General features: G+C 43.7%; 4 protein-coding genes across 4 annotated transcripts; all 4 read left to right on the forward strand.

Annotated features, from left to right (window-relative positions):
* The first annotated feature begins 106 nt into the window (after nucleotides 1-106).
* ftr86 (finTRIM family, member 86) lies at nucleotides 107-4,584 on the forward strand. The gene is made up of 11 exons (XM_068706931.1): nucleotides 107-720; nucleotides 1,110-1,205; nucleotides 1,338-1,571; nucleotides 1,663-1,825; nucleotides 1,915-1,986; nucleotides 2,078-2,137; nucleotides 2,218-2,256; nucleotides 2,381-2,422; nucleotides 2,547-2,612; nucleotides 2,708-2,910; nucleotides 4,118-4,584. The coding sequence occupies exons 1-11, from the start codon at nucleotides 211-213 to the stop codon at nucleotides 4,451-4,453; spliced, it is 1,821 nt and encodes a 606-aa protein (XP_068563032.1). The 5' UTR covers nucleotides 107-210; the 3' UTR covers nucleotides 4,454-4,584.
* Nucleotides 4,585-6,615: 2,031 nt separating this feature from the next.
* Nucleotides 6,616-7,421, forward strand: LOC137873008 (complement C1q-like protein 4). Its single transcript, XM_068711518.1, has 2 exons — nucleotides 6,616-6,705; nucleotides 6,792-7,421. The coding sequence occupies exons 1-2, from the start codon at nucleotides 6,624-6,626 to the stop codon at nucleotides 7,205-7,207; spliced, it is 498 nt and encodes a 165-aa protein (XP_068567619.1). The 5' UTR covers nucleotides 6,616-6,623; the 3' UTR covers nucleotides 7,208-7,421.
* A 928-nt stretch (nucleotides 7,422-8,349) lies between these two features.
* LOC137873165 (complement C1q-like protein 4) lies at nucleotides 8,350-9,677 on the forward strand. The gene is made up of 4 exons (XM_068711533.1): nucleotides 8,350-8,437; nucleotides 8,578-8,664; nucleotides 8,770-8,910; nucleotides 9,033-9,677. The coding sequence occupies exons 1-4, from the start codon at nucleotides 8,431-8,433 to the stop codon at nucleotides 9,461-9,463; spliced, it is 666 nt and encodes a 221-aa protein (XP_068567634.1). The 5' UTR covers nucleotides 8,350-8,430; the 3' UTR covers nucleotides 9,464-9,677.
* A 1,557-nt stretch (nucleotides 9,678-11,234) lies between these two features.
* On the forward strand, nucleotides 11,235-14,276 carry cbln18 (cerebellin 18). Its single transcript, XM_068711564.1, has 8 exons — nucleotides 11,235-11,297; nucleotides 11,876-12,029; nucleotides 12,527-12,626; nucleotides 12,764-12,949; nucleotides 13,110-13,253; nucleotides 13,356-13,444; nucleotides 13,551-13,631; nucleotides 13,854-14,276. The coding sequence occupies exons 3-8, from the start codon at nucleotides 12,527-12,529 to the stop codon at nucleotides 13,989-13,991; spliced, it is 738 nt and encodes a 245-aa protein (XP_068567665.1). The 5' UTR covers nucleotides 11,235-11,297; nucleotides 11,876-12,029; the 3' UTR covers nucleotides 13,992-14,276.
* Nucleotides 14,277-15,149: the final 873 nt, after the last annotated feature.

Below are 15,149 nucleotides of genomic sequence, written 5' to 3' on the forward strand. Positions count from 1 at the left end.
GAGTCCAGACTGCCTCGGCTTTTCAGCAGCATGAGTTTCATGTGAGCTGGCATTTCAGCCTTGCCATCTTTGGCAGTATTACCTTTAACTTAACAGACTCCAGTTCTGTAAACTTCTCAAACGGGGAACCGTTTTTTTGGTTGTCCGTTCACCCAGGTCTGACCTCCGAGAAATCCAGCTCACCCTCCTGCGTTCCACCCCGGCACCACTATGGCCTCAGCCTGGTCTGAAGAGGAGACCTTTGTCTGCTCAGTGTGCCTGGACACCCTGAAGGACCCGGCCACGCTGCCCTGTGGACATTCATACTGCTTGGTTTGTATCCAGAGCCACTGGGACAAGAGGGACAGCAATGGTCAGTGCAGCTGCCCCCAGTGCAGGCAGGTCTTCAACCCTCGACCCCCCCTGGCCAAGAGCACTGTGCTCGCGGAGTGCATAGAGAAACTGAGAACCAGCAGCCTCAAGCAAAGCTCGTCCACCTCTGTCTCCTCTACGCTGCCATCCATGCCCATCTACCTGGAGGTCCTACCGGCTAGAGAGACGCGACAGGGCAGCGTGTACCCTCAGCTCCCCACGGAGGACCCCAGGCCCTGCCCGCAGCACAACCAACCCCTGGACCTGTTTTGCTGCGAGGACAAGGAGTGCGTCTGTGAGGTGTGTTGCCAGCATGGACACAAGGGACACCGTGTGCTCAAAGCACAGGAAGAGAGGAAGGAGAGACAGGTATGTAAGGGACAGGGAACATTTCACCATGGGGATATTATCAGTGCTTAGTAGTAGTTTTATTTCCCCCGCTCATGTTGGTCTTGGTGTGTAAGACGAGGTGTGGGTGAGTAAAAGACTGCGTTGTGTAACATTTCCAAAATGTAGCTGAACTTGAAGTACATGTAAAATGTGTTTTTACTGCACAGTCCTGTGTGGAAGTGCTCTTCGCCTTCTTTAAGGTCAAAATATTTGTTTACAACATCTCACATGTCTCATCACAAAGTACAATCTAGGTCCATTACTGTCCTGCATTGTGTGTGTGTGTGTGTGTGTGTGTGTGTGTGTGGCCTCTTTTCTATACTATACCTGTATCTATACTAAGCAATGGATGATGTGTGTGTGTCTAGAAAGAGCTGACTCAGATGCAGGTGGACATACAGAAGAGAATCCAGGCGATGGAAAAGAGGCTTTTGGAGCTCCCACATGTTGCTCGCCAACACAAGGTTAGCAACAGTTCTGATGGTTTGTTGTCGAAACCTTTGTGCTACGTCACCGTATCTGACGTCTTGCTTATTACACACACACACACACACACACACGTTGACATTCCTCTCCTCCTCTCTGGACACTCCCAGGCCTTGGTGCAGGCTCTGAAGCAAGAGAGCACAGACGTATTCACGGAGCTCGTCAAGAGCGTGAGTCTAACCGGCGTACAGGTCGGCGAGATCCTCGCCAACCATGAGACCTCCTTAGGCTGCCGGGTCGAGGGCCAGATCCACAAACTGGAGCAGGAGGTGGCCCCGCTGCGCTGGAAGAGCGAGGAGCTGAACCGACTGGCCGACATGCAGGACGACATCTGCTTCTTGAAGGTATCAAGTGTGACGCAAAGCGTTTGCCGGAGATGGATTTCATTTGAATTTCACGAGGTAGATAAATATTGTTTTGTCATTCGTTCTTAAGAATTTCCTCATCATGGAGCCGCCGGGTCAGACGGGCGCCACGCGAGAGTCCGTACTGAATCAGGAGGAAGCGGTGGTGGCCTCCGTCCGCTCGGCCATGAAAGAACTGCAAGAGTCAATGCAGGACCTCTGCAAAACCGGCCTGGCCAAGATCGCCACATTAGGTCAGTGATCGTCTCCTCCTCATCCTCCTCCTCCTCGCCTCTCTTCTCCTCCCTTCTTCTGACAGTCAAAACTTTCCTTTTCTTTGTAGTGAATCCTGATCCTGGGGCTTCAACACCCAGTAGTGCAGCAGCAGCTGCTAACGACACCACACCAAACACAGGTACGGCAACTTCAAAATCAGTTTGTTTTTGACTGTTGTAGAAAGGGGCACCTTCAGATGTTTGTAACAACTCATCCTCTCCTTCCTGTAGCGTATGTGATGACGAGAGACCATCCGCCTTTGCCACCTCCGCGACCTCCGCGACCTCAATGTAAGTCACATGGACCTGAGAGTGTTTAAATGTGGCTGTGAGAAAGTCCCAGAGTTCATATGTTTGCTTCATCTATTCAGGTCACGAGGATTCAACCAAACGTCCTTCATACCGTCAAGGTAAGAATGAGAAAGCCTGCTACAGTACATGAACAACGTTCCAGTGACGTTAGCTATCGTGGAGTTGAGATCTAATTTGGTTTACATGCTCTTTTGTTTCCCCTCCATCTCTCTGAACGTGAAGCTTCAGCTCCACCTCCACCCATCCCTCCTCGCCAACCTCAAAGTAAACACGAATACATCAGAAGCTGCTTGTACACATCAATGGACTACTTCTCCTTGCAGAAGTGAAGACTCTTTTTGATCCCTGGTTTGATATATTGATTTACGTAGTTTTTTCCCTCTCTAAGCTCCTCCTGTAACAACAGTGGAACATTTCAACCTGGAACCGAAGACGAGAGAAGAAATGCTGAAATGTGAGTCCAATCAAACGAAACAGAGTAAAGACCGCAGTGTCAAAGCCTTCAGGGAGGAGCAGATTCTTCACTAAAATACATCCTCTCTCACCCAGATCGCTTCGAACCCACCATGGACGCCAACACGGTGTATCGCCACGTTCAGCTGTCAGACGGTGGTCGTAAGGCCACGATGCGGGCTGAGAACCTGAACCTACCAGACCACCCTGAGCGCTTCCACTTCTGGAGACAGGTTCTCTGCAGGGAGGCCCTGGCAGGGAGCCCTTACTACTGGGAGGTGGAGTGGACCGGCAAGAAGGTAGATCCAAATGGGTGGTTTCAGCTATGCGCATGCTTGCGACACAATATTTGGTTTATTTGTTTGCAGAATAAAACAAAACAGTGGAAAAAGCAACGAAAGAAAAAACTGAAGGTGAGATTAACAAACCTGTCGGGGCTCATAGGAAGAATCTCACCTCAGCAGACATTATGAGAAAATACAAAAATCACGTAATCAACAAAAGAAGAACAAAATCTAAAAACAAAACATAAATAAACATAAATCGAGCAGAAACATAAAATACATAATTTAGTAAGTGTGTGTGCGTTTGCATACATGTATGAAGTGAGTGTATGATTGTGTGTGTGTGTGTGTGTGTGTGTGTAAAATACATATGGCAAAATTTGCAAGACTTTTCCATAAACTTAAAGCACAAAATTAAAATGCAACTGAGACCTGTGCGTTCAGGGTTTCTTGATTGTAGAGTCCTGTTCGCCCAAATTACAATTTAATAAACACTTCCTCAACCACAGACTGTGACAACTTCAAATCTGAGAGCCAAACAGAAGCAGTCTGTCGAAAGAAAGCTGGACTCAGTATTAAATCTCGCGTCTTGCTAACCTTGGATATCAAAAACTCAGATTTTAAAAGAAAAAAGTTCAGTTCAATTTTGATCTGGGTTTTTATATTTATACATATTATATTTACGTCCTCAAACATGACAAAATGTTACATTATCTTGCAAGAGGTTTACAATAAGGCAGGTCCTGATGTGATGTACTCACTGACATAGTAAACATACTAAAAAGCATATTTTGTAACTGTTTTGAATATTCAAAAATAACTACTGATATGCACTCCCAGGTCACTAGCAACTTGTTTTTATTGATGGCAATGTCGGTCCGTCACACATCTAAGTCCAGACTGAAATATCTCAACTGTTGGATGGTAATGAAATACATTCATGGTCCTAAAACGATGAATCCTAATGAGGCGATCCGCCGACTTTTCCTCCTGGTTCACGCTCCTATGCTGTATGCTGCGTTGAGTGTTCTGTTAGCATGCTACCAAACTAAAAACACGACCTGCTAAACATCAACATGCTAGTATTGTTAGCATGCTAACAAACTAAAAACACGACCTGCTAAACATCAACATGCTAGTATTGTTAGCATGCTGACGTTAGCCCAAAGCACCACCCTGGATATGCTTCCTTTCCTAATCAAGTTTCCTCTTGGACCCGCAGTTCACCATCGGCGTGGCCTACAAGGAGATGGAACGTAAAGGTTCTGACGACAACAGCCGTCTGGGCCACAACACTCAGTCTTGGAGCTTGTACTGGTCCGGGACCGGCTTCTCCTTCTGGCACGACGGCCAGGAGAAACTTCTGGGCTCGCCTAAGGCTCGGCGGATCGGCGTCTATCTGGACCAGCACACAGGGATTCTGGCTTTTTACCGCATCGCCCAGAACCAGGCGGATCTCATCCACCAGCACCAGAGCCAGTTCACTGGCCCACTGTTCCCAGGGTTCAGGTTCTGGGCAGGAGTAGGATCTACACTGACTGTTTGCCAATTGGATTGAGTTGCATGTGAGACTTTTTAAGAGACAAAGAATGTCTGGTTTTCATGTTATTCTTTCTGCACCGGATTTTATTGATCTAATGTACATTTTCTAGAAATATCTTTCTAAGTGAATAAAAGAGCAAGAACACACATTTATTTTTTTAAACATACTATGTTGGGATGAAGGTTAACAGCATTGTTGACGGTTGTGTAGTGAATAGTGGCCTATACAGACCAACAAAGATGGCTTCTCATGTGACTGAAGCGATTTGATCCCCACACTTCGGTGACCTGGATGCTCTACGCTCCCCTTCCATTCTTAAGTTATCTGTAGTATCCTCACTAGTCCCTCGCGGATTCACAAACAACTATTTGGCCTTCATTGGTCTTTTGTCCAACCATTCCTTTCTCTAGACACAGCTACGATTGTTATTCATCAACCTACAGTGCAGAGTGCTGATTTATGTTCAAACGAGGATTTATTTTGCATTTTTTTTTATGTCTTCTCTCTCTTGAACACTCATGAGTACGGCCTTGCTTTTTGCAAGCAAACTCAAGTAATTCAATACTATTTTCAGGAGGACATTGAAACTCTGATGTTTCTCACGATGCTGGCAAAAAGCTTGTTGATTGGGAAAGTCTGACAAATTAGAAAGTCATAATGAACACTGACGGCACGGCGTCTGGGTGCAGAAATATCTATCTTGAATTGGGAATTAAATACAATAAACTGTGGATTTATGCGAGGGACGCAAAAATGAAACTCAGCTGTCCTGTTATGCCTTTTTAAAACATTTTCATGAAGAAAACTTCATAGTATTTTCAGCGCAGCAAACTGAACTTTATGTCTGATGCACAAAACAACATTGCATCACAGAGGAAATCTATTTCTTTGTGTGCCGATGGGAACGCTCGGACAACTGGCCTCGGAGGATAAATGATACTTGACCTACATCTACAGCACAAAGCCCTGGAGGGTGTGTGTGTGTGTGTGTGTGTGTGTGTTTGTGTGTTACTCTACCAGCAGATCCCCCTAAATGTTACACACTGTCCCTTTACGTTAAGATAGGAGGTCTGAGAAAGGATGGGACACAGCCATGACTTTAGGAAGAAAGGACTTTTCCTACCTTTGAAACTGAAGTTGAGCTAGGACAAGCAGTTGGGGTATTTTTCTGTAATGAGGGCCCAGGTTCATAGACAGTGGTTGAACCTCTGAAAGGCTGAAAAATAATGTAATAAATGCAGCAGCTCTATGAACCACAATGTTTGGCTGCTGATGAGAAAAAAACTCCACGTACAGTACAGACCCCATCTCAGGTGATAGTTGATACCTGGATGGCATCAACAACAAAGCCCTGCAGGTGTGTGTGTGTGTGTGTGTGTGTGTGTGTGTGTGTGTGTGGGTGTGTGTGTGTGTGTATTTTAGAAAATGAGAGCCTCTAGTGATGAAGAAATACATCTCCAGTTATAAACGTATAAAGGCAAATAGGGCAGACAGTAAAAAAAACGAGGAGGGTCGATGCCAAAAGAGGAGGAATTAAAAAGTGAGCTAACAAGGGAGGGGCTCCCAGAAAAATATATATCCAGGACTTTTGTCTCACGATCAGTCTACACACCTTCCATCCATCTGAAGCCGTCGCCATTTACCAGCATCGACATGCGAGGTGAGACTAGATATGAGTTGCAACTACAGTGGCATAATATTTAGGTGGGGTGGTTGGACTAGATGTAGTGCATTGAAGAAGAGTCGCTCAACTTGTGGATGGTCTTTCACTGAAGCTTACACCTCGAAATAAGAAAAACGAAAGAAACAGAAGTAGAGTCGGCTCATTGCTCGAAACTAATGCAAAAGTTTGTATCCAGGTCTCACTGGGATGTGTGCTTTTGCTCTTTCCCTCGCCAGCTATTGTGTTGTTGTGTCTGCTGCATGGAGCTTTTTTGGAAAATCCGTTTAGCTGGAATGAAGGCGCCTCCACAAACACAACACAAAAACAGCCCTATGGTGAGAGATTGTTAACGAAATACTAAGTCTATCCCTTCTGTCGATACAGTCAGTGCATCTGCATCTACTCTCAGTCCGTCATATTCTTATGTGTGTGTGTGTGTGTGTGTGTGTGTGTGTGTGTGCAGTGTGTCCTGAGGATCAGGCCTCGTGTGGCTGCTGTCTGATGCAGAAGAAGATGCAGAGGATGGAGTCGTTCTTCAACATGAGCGTAGAAGAACTGAGCAAGAATCTGACAAACTCAAAGATGGCCCTCAATGATATGAGAGGTGAGAAACACAAACCGGGGTCGACAGTTCACCGGAAATATCTCAAAAGAACAAAACTGATCAGCTTTTTTTTTTTTTCTTTACAGCCAGCCGCAGCGCCTTCTCCGTCACTCTCCACGACAACAAAAATGACGACTGCTTCGGCCCGTACACCGACGACAGGGTCGTCAGGTACCAGCACGTCTACCTTAACCTGGGCAATGGCTACGACTCGCAGAGCGGTACCTTCACCGCCCCTCGCTCTGGCGTCTACAGCCTCGCCGTCACCGTCCACTCCGATGGCGTCATCGGCCCCGGAGCCCATCTGGCAGTTAACGGCCAGGTGGTGGCTTCACTCCAGGAGAACAAAAGCCAGGACGTCGAGGACAGCGCCACCGCCGTTGTGTCGGTGAAACTGAAGGCTGGGGACAAGGTGGCGGTCAACCTGCCCAAAGGGTCGCTCATCTGCGACCGTCACAGCTACTTAAATACTTTCACGGGGTTCCTGCTGTATCCCTGCTAAGTTTGCAAAGCGTAGCCGTTCCGGGCTTTGTACCAACTCTTACCCTAAACTGACGAGTTCGTTAGATTACATCTGATTTGTAGCCATTGACCTTTATCTGATATTTTGTTTGTTTTGTTCCATCACGGCTCGCTATGCTTCCTGAGATCGAGTATCGTCGATTATCAATGTTTCATTGTAACAGCTGTTGATCTTTACCACTGAAGTGATGTGATGGAAATTGTGCTAGAAATTTGAATGAAAATCAATGTTTCTGAAACTGACGAGTGAAATAAACCAAACTTTCAAACAAACTAGTTGGCATTCTGAGTCGATTTGTTTCAATCTCCACCTAAGATATAAAAGTAATGCTCACATGTTGTTGGTGGCAAAATAATAACAATTAAGATACTGTGCACTACAAAACATTTTAGGATGTGTTTTAAGATTGAAGTAATTTTCAACCACATTATGAAACATTTTATTGAAGCCCTTAACTTACACTTTTGATCACCCTCACTCATAGAAACTGATGATATAAATGGATGCCGTATCATCCAGACAGATGAAATACAAGCCATAACAAACACGTATAAGTAGAGTAAAATACATATTGTTAAAATATATATGTAAAGACTACAGTCCAAATTTAACTTGAGCATATTATGGCCTTTTTTTAGGGTCTTATTCTGTACATAGTGTCTATAACACATCTATTTATTTATATATTTCTACCTTTAATAGAGCAGTTTTTAACATCACTCTCTGTGATCTGGTAGCCACACATTATGAATTATTATTCTTCCTCTTCTACCAGTGTATAACATTAGATGAAGTAGTATATATCTACACAGGAAAACAGTGCAGCTGCCCGAGACAATTATTTTACTCATTTGAGCCATTTGGTGTTTTTTCTACACGTTAGGCTAAAATGATCAGCAAAGCATATAAAATATTATTTAAACTATCACGCAGCTCTTACATGATATAGGTGAAACCTGCACACAAAGCCCTGGAGGGTGTGTGCGATTTTTTTGGGGGGGGAAGTGAGAGCACTTGGTGATAACGAGAAAACATCCTCAGTTATCAAGAAAAGTAGGGCGAAAACAAAAAGCGAGGAGGAGCGATAATAGAAGAGGATGAATAAAAACCTAACCAGGGAGGGGCTCTGAGAAAAAAAATTATATACCTGTGATACTTCCACTACACTTTATCACACCTTCCACCCTTCTGAAGCCGTCAGCATGAGAGGTGAGACTTAATACATTTACACAGGTAGCAATGGTTCAGATATACAACAAATACAACAAACAATACAGTAGCAGGCAACTAGTGTAAAGCTACATTAACGCTACATGCCTTTGCTCCTTTTTTTTTTTTTAACCCTCCAGCTATCGTGCTGATCTGTCTGCTGCATGCGGCCCTTCCCTTTTCTTGGGACCTCAGCGGACCGATTCCGACCCTCGGACCAGGCAGTGGTGAGGAATTGTTGGCGCATAATCAGCGTGTCTGCATTTATTCTCATCTGCAAGTGTATTCACGTGTGTGTGTGTGTGTGTGTGTGTGTGTGCTTTGTCTTTTAGAGTGTGTTACGGACTCGGGTTCCTGTGGGTGCTGTACGATGTTGAAAGAGATGGACAGGCTGACGACGTACTTTAACACGACTTTGAACACGTTGGAGAAGGAATACGAACAAACAAAGCACAGTCTGGACAAAATGAAAGGTGAGTTACACAATGCAGATACACGTGCAATTATAAAAGCATCTTAAAGAAGACTTTTCTTCTTATGAGAAGTTAGTTTTTTTCAAATTCCAACCTGTTGTCTCCCCTTGTTGCATCTCCAGCCAGTCGCAGCGCCTTCTCTGCCTCTCTAACCAATGACAAAACAATATGCCACGGCCCCTACAATTTCGCCAAGCTCCTGTCCTACAAACGCGTCTTCATCAACCTGGGTAATGGCTACAGCGCGGATACCGGCGTCTTCACCGCTCCGCACTCTGGCGTCTACAGCCTCGCCCTCACCGTCTACAGTGACACTGGTGCTCCTGGTGGGAAAATGGTCGCCTGTGCCGAATTGCTGGTTAACAGCCAATTGGTGGCGGGACCCAGAGAAGGAAATGAGCGCGATCAAGAGGACAGCACCACTACAGTCGTGGCCCTCCACCTGAAGGCCGGGGACACGGTGGCCGTCAACCTGCCCAGTGGATGTTTCATATGCGACGACAGCAGCCAGCATAACACTTTCAGTGCCTTCCTTCTTTATCCTACCGAATGAAATAGGGACGCATAGTGTTTTTGTGTTTCGACTCTTTTCATACTAACAAGGTTAGAGTCTGCTAGAAGACATCTTTTTTAAATACACCATATCTGGATTCAACGTATGCAAAAATGATGTCTTGTAATGATTTTAAGAAATTCACTTAACACCCATGCGCCTGCAGAATCACAAGAAAATAAATTAGGATCTTAAACAAAGCAGGATGGTATTATAGTTGTATTTTGTTTCAACTGAAGATGACTTAATGTGTGGTGTCTACATGGAAGAAGTTGTTGACAAAATTAAAGTATTGAAATATTACCCTTGCTTTGCTGTCTATTCTTGGTAGCCTGTGGTTTTACCATTTTCAATGGAACTGATATATGGATTGGAGTTGATGAGTATGCATACAGGTCTATGAATGATATTTTTTTAAGTTTTAATGAAGCTAAATACGTTTTTTTTTGTTGGGCTACATTTATTTTGGGAATACCACAGTGTTTAATGTTCAATAATGCAGCAAAAATATTTGTTTATCTACAAAATAATTACCTGAGAAAACTTCAGAGTACACATCTCTGCCAGGTGTGTATTGCAGCCAAGTATCATGGTAGTTAGTGAAAAAAAAAATCACGAAATGCAATCTATTGGTATTAGTGTACAAGGACACGAAATTGTCCGTTTTTTCATTCAGCACAAAAATAAAGCCAATTGAAAGTCAATTAGGAGCGTTATTTGTGGTTGACACATTAAATGCATCCACGTGACAAAGCAACAGTCAGAGCATGTGACATACTTTATAATATGCACATTTCTGGTAGGCTGGAGGTGAGGTGGGCGGGTCCAACAAACAGAACTCTCAACAAGAAGACCGATGTGCGATACTGCGTTGTAGTTAATGGTGTCGTTTGCCTAAACCTAACTGCTTGTGGTTTTGTTGCCTAAGCCCTACTGTTTGTAGTGTATTTTAAGGCCAACGATAATGTTTTCCATAACCTAATTAGGTGGTTTTGTTGCCGTAACCTAACCTAAGGTTTTAACGTATAGTCGTCCTGAAAAAAAGTCCCAAGCAACACAACAAAAACAGACATTTTGTGTCCCTCTACACGAAACCAATTGATTGCATTTCGTGACTATTACACGAACTGCCGTGAGACTGTTGTGTATTGTGTGATTGAATGAATACAACCCAAAGTCGGCCAAGACCCCCTCTAGACACCAATAGCCTATAAGGTGTCATAAAACACATGTCAACAAGCGGCAATGGATGCAGGCAATCGTCTCCAAGTCGTCGTATCAGACTCGTTGTACAATCTTGCCAAAAGCAAAATTAAACTCATCAAGCTGTCTGCCCTGTCAGCAGCGGCCGAGTGGCAGCGAGGAACAGAACTGTGTACTGGAAGTTCTGTTAGCCGTTAGCAGTTAGCCAAACACACCGTGCAAATAATGAAAGTGAGCCGGTGCAGCATTGTGTGTGCTGAAAGTTCTGTTAGCCGTTAGTAAATAAAAAGGAGATTGACGTGGCACTACAACATGCTATCAGGGAGGGAAATAAATCTAAAATGATATAAAAAATATACAAAATGTGTTACTTTTACTATTTCTTTTACAATCAATTTTATTTTAACAAGCCCACGACTAGATATGAGGCAAAGTTTATCTGTTGAATATAGTTTACCATTGAAGCAAGGTGATACTAGCTTCCTTTGGACGATAGTAACGTTAGCGCTTATTTAATATAGTTAACGTCAGTTACTCTTACCTTACCTAGTGACTTTTGGTCGATGCCAGAGAAAAGGGAGGTACAGTAATCGAGTCTTGAAAAGATTAATGCATGAATGACTTTTCCCAGGTCAGATTGAGAGAGAATTGGTTTGATATAAGCTTCTTTCTTCCTCCTCAAATGGATAGATAACATCTAGATAACATGGCAAGAAAGATTTTACAGGACGGATATCTAAAAAAACGTAAAATCACAGTAAACACGGGAACAAACAGTATCATTACTCTGTTCCTTCTTTCTCAGCATGAGAACTGGGTGACACTGTATTTTGTTCCCAGATCTAGGCCATGAACTGATCACACTTTCCCGCCATCTTCTTTTGTCTTCATGTCTGTGGTCCATTATATCCTGATGACAAAGCTCTCCAAAATAACATTTCTAGCCAGGTGTTGGAAATCAGACACTACTGTCCTAATACGGGCTATTATCGTCCAAACAACAGTGTCCTGAACGGTGCAACAAGATCAATTCTTGTTCTAAAAACATTTAGTGGACTGTATTAAATGGCTCCTTCTTTGTGGTAGGAATTGGAGTGATAGTGTTTGGCTGTGAAACCTCTGTGTGTGTGTGTGTGTGTGTGTGTGTGTGTGTGTGTGTGTGTGTGTGTGTGTGCGCGTGTGTGTGTGTGTGTGCCTACATGTGAGGAGGCGTCATTTACCTCCTAAAGGGGAGGACATCACCTGAAGTGCATCAATAGGAAGCTAAAACCATCCCCTGCTCAAAACTCTTACTCTCAGTTTGACGAACTCACAAGAACTTGTCGTAGTCGTTCAGACCGAGGATAGCGAGGAACAAAAAACAGTAAGTTTATGTTTCAAATTATACAGTTTTTAAAAAAAACGTAATTGGTCTCGCTGTCTGTCAATCACCATCATTAAACCCAATAACTAACTGAAATATTTTCGCTAATTATTGGGTATAGCGATGAGGTTTTGTGCCACAAAAAAACGAGAAAAGAGTAATTGTTAGATTAGCAAATCAATGGATATTGGTAAATACCTGGGTTAATTAAAGTCAGTTGTGTTATTTATACTTCCTGTCACTTTTGGATACCTTTATAACATTGATTATTCCATAATTTAAGCCTTCGTGAAGAGATTTATAACCACTAGATGCTGGATGTTTGAATTTCTTTTCTCAATTATTTGCATATTGGACACCAAACCATAAAGTGCAAATTGGGCTACATACTGTACATGTTTCTGAAACCACTTGTGCAATTATCCTCTCTGGTTTGGGTGCATATTAACCCATGACTGGATGCTGAAAACGTTTTTCTTCTTCTTTTTTTTCCCCAGATGGTTGTATTACCACTTGTGTTTCTGTTGGTGTCGCAGTTTCTCCGCGGCCGTGGGGAGGTCCCGTCCGCCGGCATTGAGCGGCTGAAAGAGGCAGCACGTGAGCCAACGCATTTCATTCCTTTTCATCCAGCACTCATCCACACAGTCGTATCATCTGTCACCCGAGCGTCTGTTGTGGATGCTTCGCAATCCAAAGTGTGTCTCTCACGTCTCACTTTGCCTTCCTCCATGCAGTCCAATGGGAAGGGGAAAGGAAGTGGCCGTGTGTCAAGTGGGACTGCAACTGTGCCTTCCAGCACCAGCGTGGCTGCTGCTGTGCAGCCGATCGAATGTTCAAACTAGAGGAGGATGTGTACGGGAGGGTTAAATACTTGTGGCACGATATCATCTCGCTGGAATACAAAGTGAAAAAGCTCACAGGTGAGCGTGCGTACACTGATTAGGACCAACGCATGCAGCGATACACACTCAGGAAGTTCACAAATCTTTTTTTAGGGACTTTTTATGTATAGTGCAAATAAATCTCTCTCTCTCTCTCTCTCTCTCTCTCTCTCTCTCTCTCTCTCTCTTTTACTCTCAGATTACAGCCAGATTGCCTTCAAAGCCACCATGGTTCTAACTGCTGGATCTACCAATATTTGCTTCGGTCCTTTCAATACCAATGTGCCGATCCCCTACTCCAACGTCAGTCTGAACGATGCGAATGGATATCACCCTTCATTGGGTAGGAAACACACACACACACACACACACACACACACACACACATGATTTATGAAAGCTTTACCATTTTTATTTTCCACTAACTCCTCCCCACCCTCTCCAGGTGTCTTCACTGCTCCTTGTGCTGGTGTTTATGTCTTCTCCTTCACCGTCTACTCAAAAGTGGGGAGGGATGAGCTCCTCTACCATAAAGTAAACCCAGACAGGCTTCACCAATATTTCTGAACAAATCCAGCTGCTTTACCGGCATGGCAACCGCAAGACTTAATTCTTTTGTGTTTTTGTCGTATCTGTAAAGGTCCAGCTCATGAAGAACGGAGTGGTGGCGGTCAGCGTGTGGGAGAACAACCGAGAAGACTTTGAAGACAACGGCAATCACGTAAGACACGGGAAAAAAAATCTGACGATCAGTACAGATGAAACAATGAAACCAATCGAAACAGTAAATAAATAAAGATAGATATTTCTGACTCTGCGAGCCTCGTCTCCTCAGGTCGTTCCTCGGCCGAGGGACCCCTGATGGCGAAAGCACGGTCCCATTTTAGCGTTGACTTTAATGGCTCCGTGAAACGTGACACGTGTTCGCCGTCCGTTCTTTCAGGTGTTGGTGCTGAAGCTGCAGCGAGGCGATCAGGTCTACACTGAGCTGATGATCGGGAGGAAGCTCTGCGGACAGCTGAATTACAACATATTTACCGGTTACATACTGTACCCCGACGCTGATGAGTATGGGTATTAAACTTTCAGATTCCAGGACCTTAAAAAAAAAAAAAAAATCCATTCATCCTCTGAGCTGCTGATTCATGAAACAAAGTAGAGTTCTTTGCCACCCACCGGTATGCAGGCATTTATGATCACACACACAAGGTGGTGCACACTTTTATTTTTGCATAGTATAAAATCAGAACGTTTGGATGTATTTGCATCATTAGAACATGTGTACGATGCATGTGAATAGACACAACTGTCTGTGTACAGAGGAACAAGTGTGACATTGTTTTGTTTTGAAGATAATAAAAGTTAATTTGACAGGTGACGTGCCTTTGTTTTTAAATTTGGTATGTACTTCAGCTTGCCGCACACACACACACACACACACACACACACACACACACACACACACATTGACATACACATAGACCATTAATGGAAATAGGTAGCAGTCAGAGGCATTGATATAATCTGGGAGTCATAGCGCTGCTAGGATTTGGCCCGTGAGTATAACACAGTAAACAAGTGCCTTTAATGGAAGCTTATTACAAATGAACACAAACCACAGACGGGCTGTGAATTCCTTCAGTTGAATAAACACATGACGTAGGAGCATCTTCATGCTGCACACAGAGCTTTTAGACATACCAGTCATTCCATAGATAACTAATACCAGGTAGCAGGAAGCCCTGACATACCTTAAAGGAATAGTTTGACTCCAGCTCCAGCCAGGTGAGGCTTAGATTAGCAGGGAGGTGGATTATTGTAACCTCTTGAGAGAGAGGCAGGTTAACTGTTTCCCCGAGAAAGAGAACGAGCGCATTTCCCAAAATGTTATTTTCCCAAAATATCGAACTATGTTTTCTGTGTCTATTGGTGATAAAGTTCATTTCACCTGTCAGAGAGATAAAGGTCTCACTCAGAGCATCATAGGACTTAAGGAAGTATCCGTGACATCTATCATTTTTTATATCCAACATTGCTCGGTGAAACTGCTGATTGTGCTATTTTAGGGCATTTCTGGCACAAATATATATATATATATATATATGTGAAATGAATTTTGAAAAGAGTAAACTTCTTTGTTTTCTGAGCAGAAAGGCTGTTGACTGACTGAAAAAAGTAACACTGTAAAAAGTTTTACTGTAAAATTACAGTAAATTAATCTACAGTTTGTCTACTGTAT

Source organism: Cebidichthys violaceus, unplaced genomic scaffold, assembly GCF_023349555.1.
Source record: "Cebidichthys violaceus isolate CVI_PGR_0920_01 unplaced genomic scaffold, fCebVio1.0.p SCAF_1, whole genome shotgun sequence".
In the NCBI taxonomy this organism is placed as follows: domain Eukaryota; kingdom Metazoa; phylum Chordata; class Actinopteri; order Perciformes; family Stichaeidae; genus Cebidichthys; species Cebidichthys violaceus.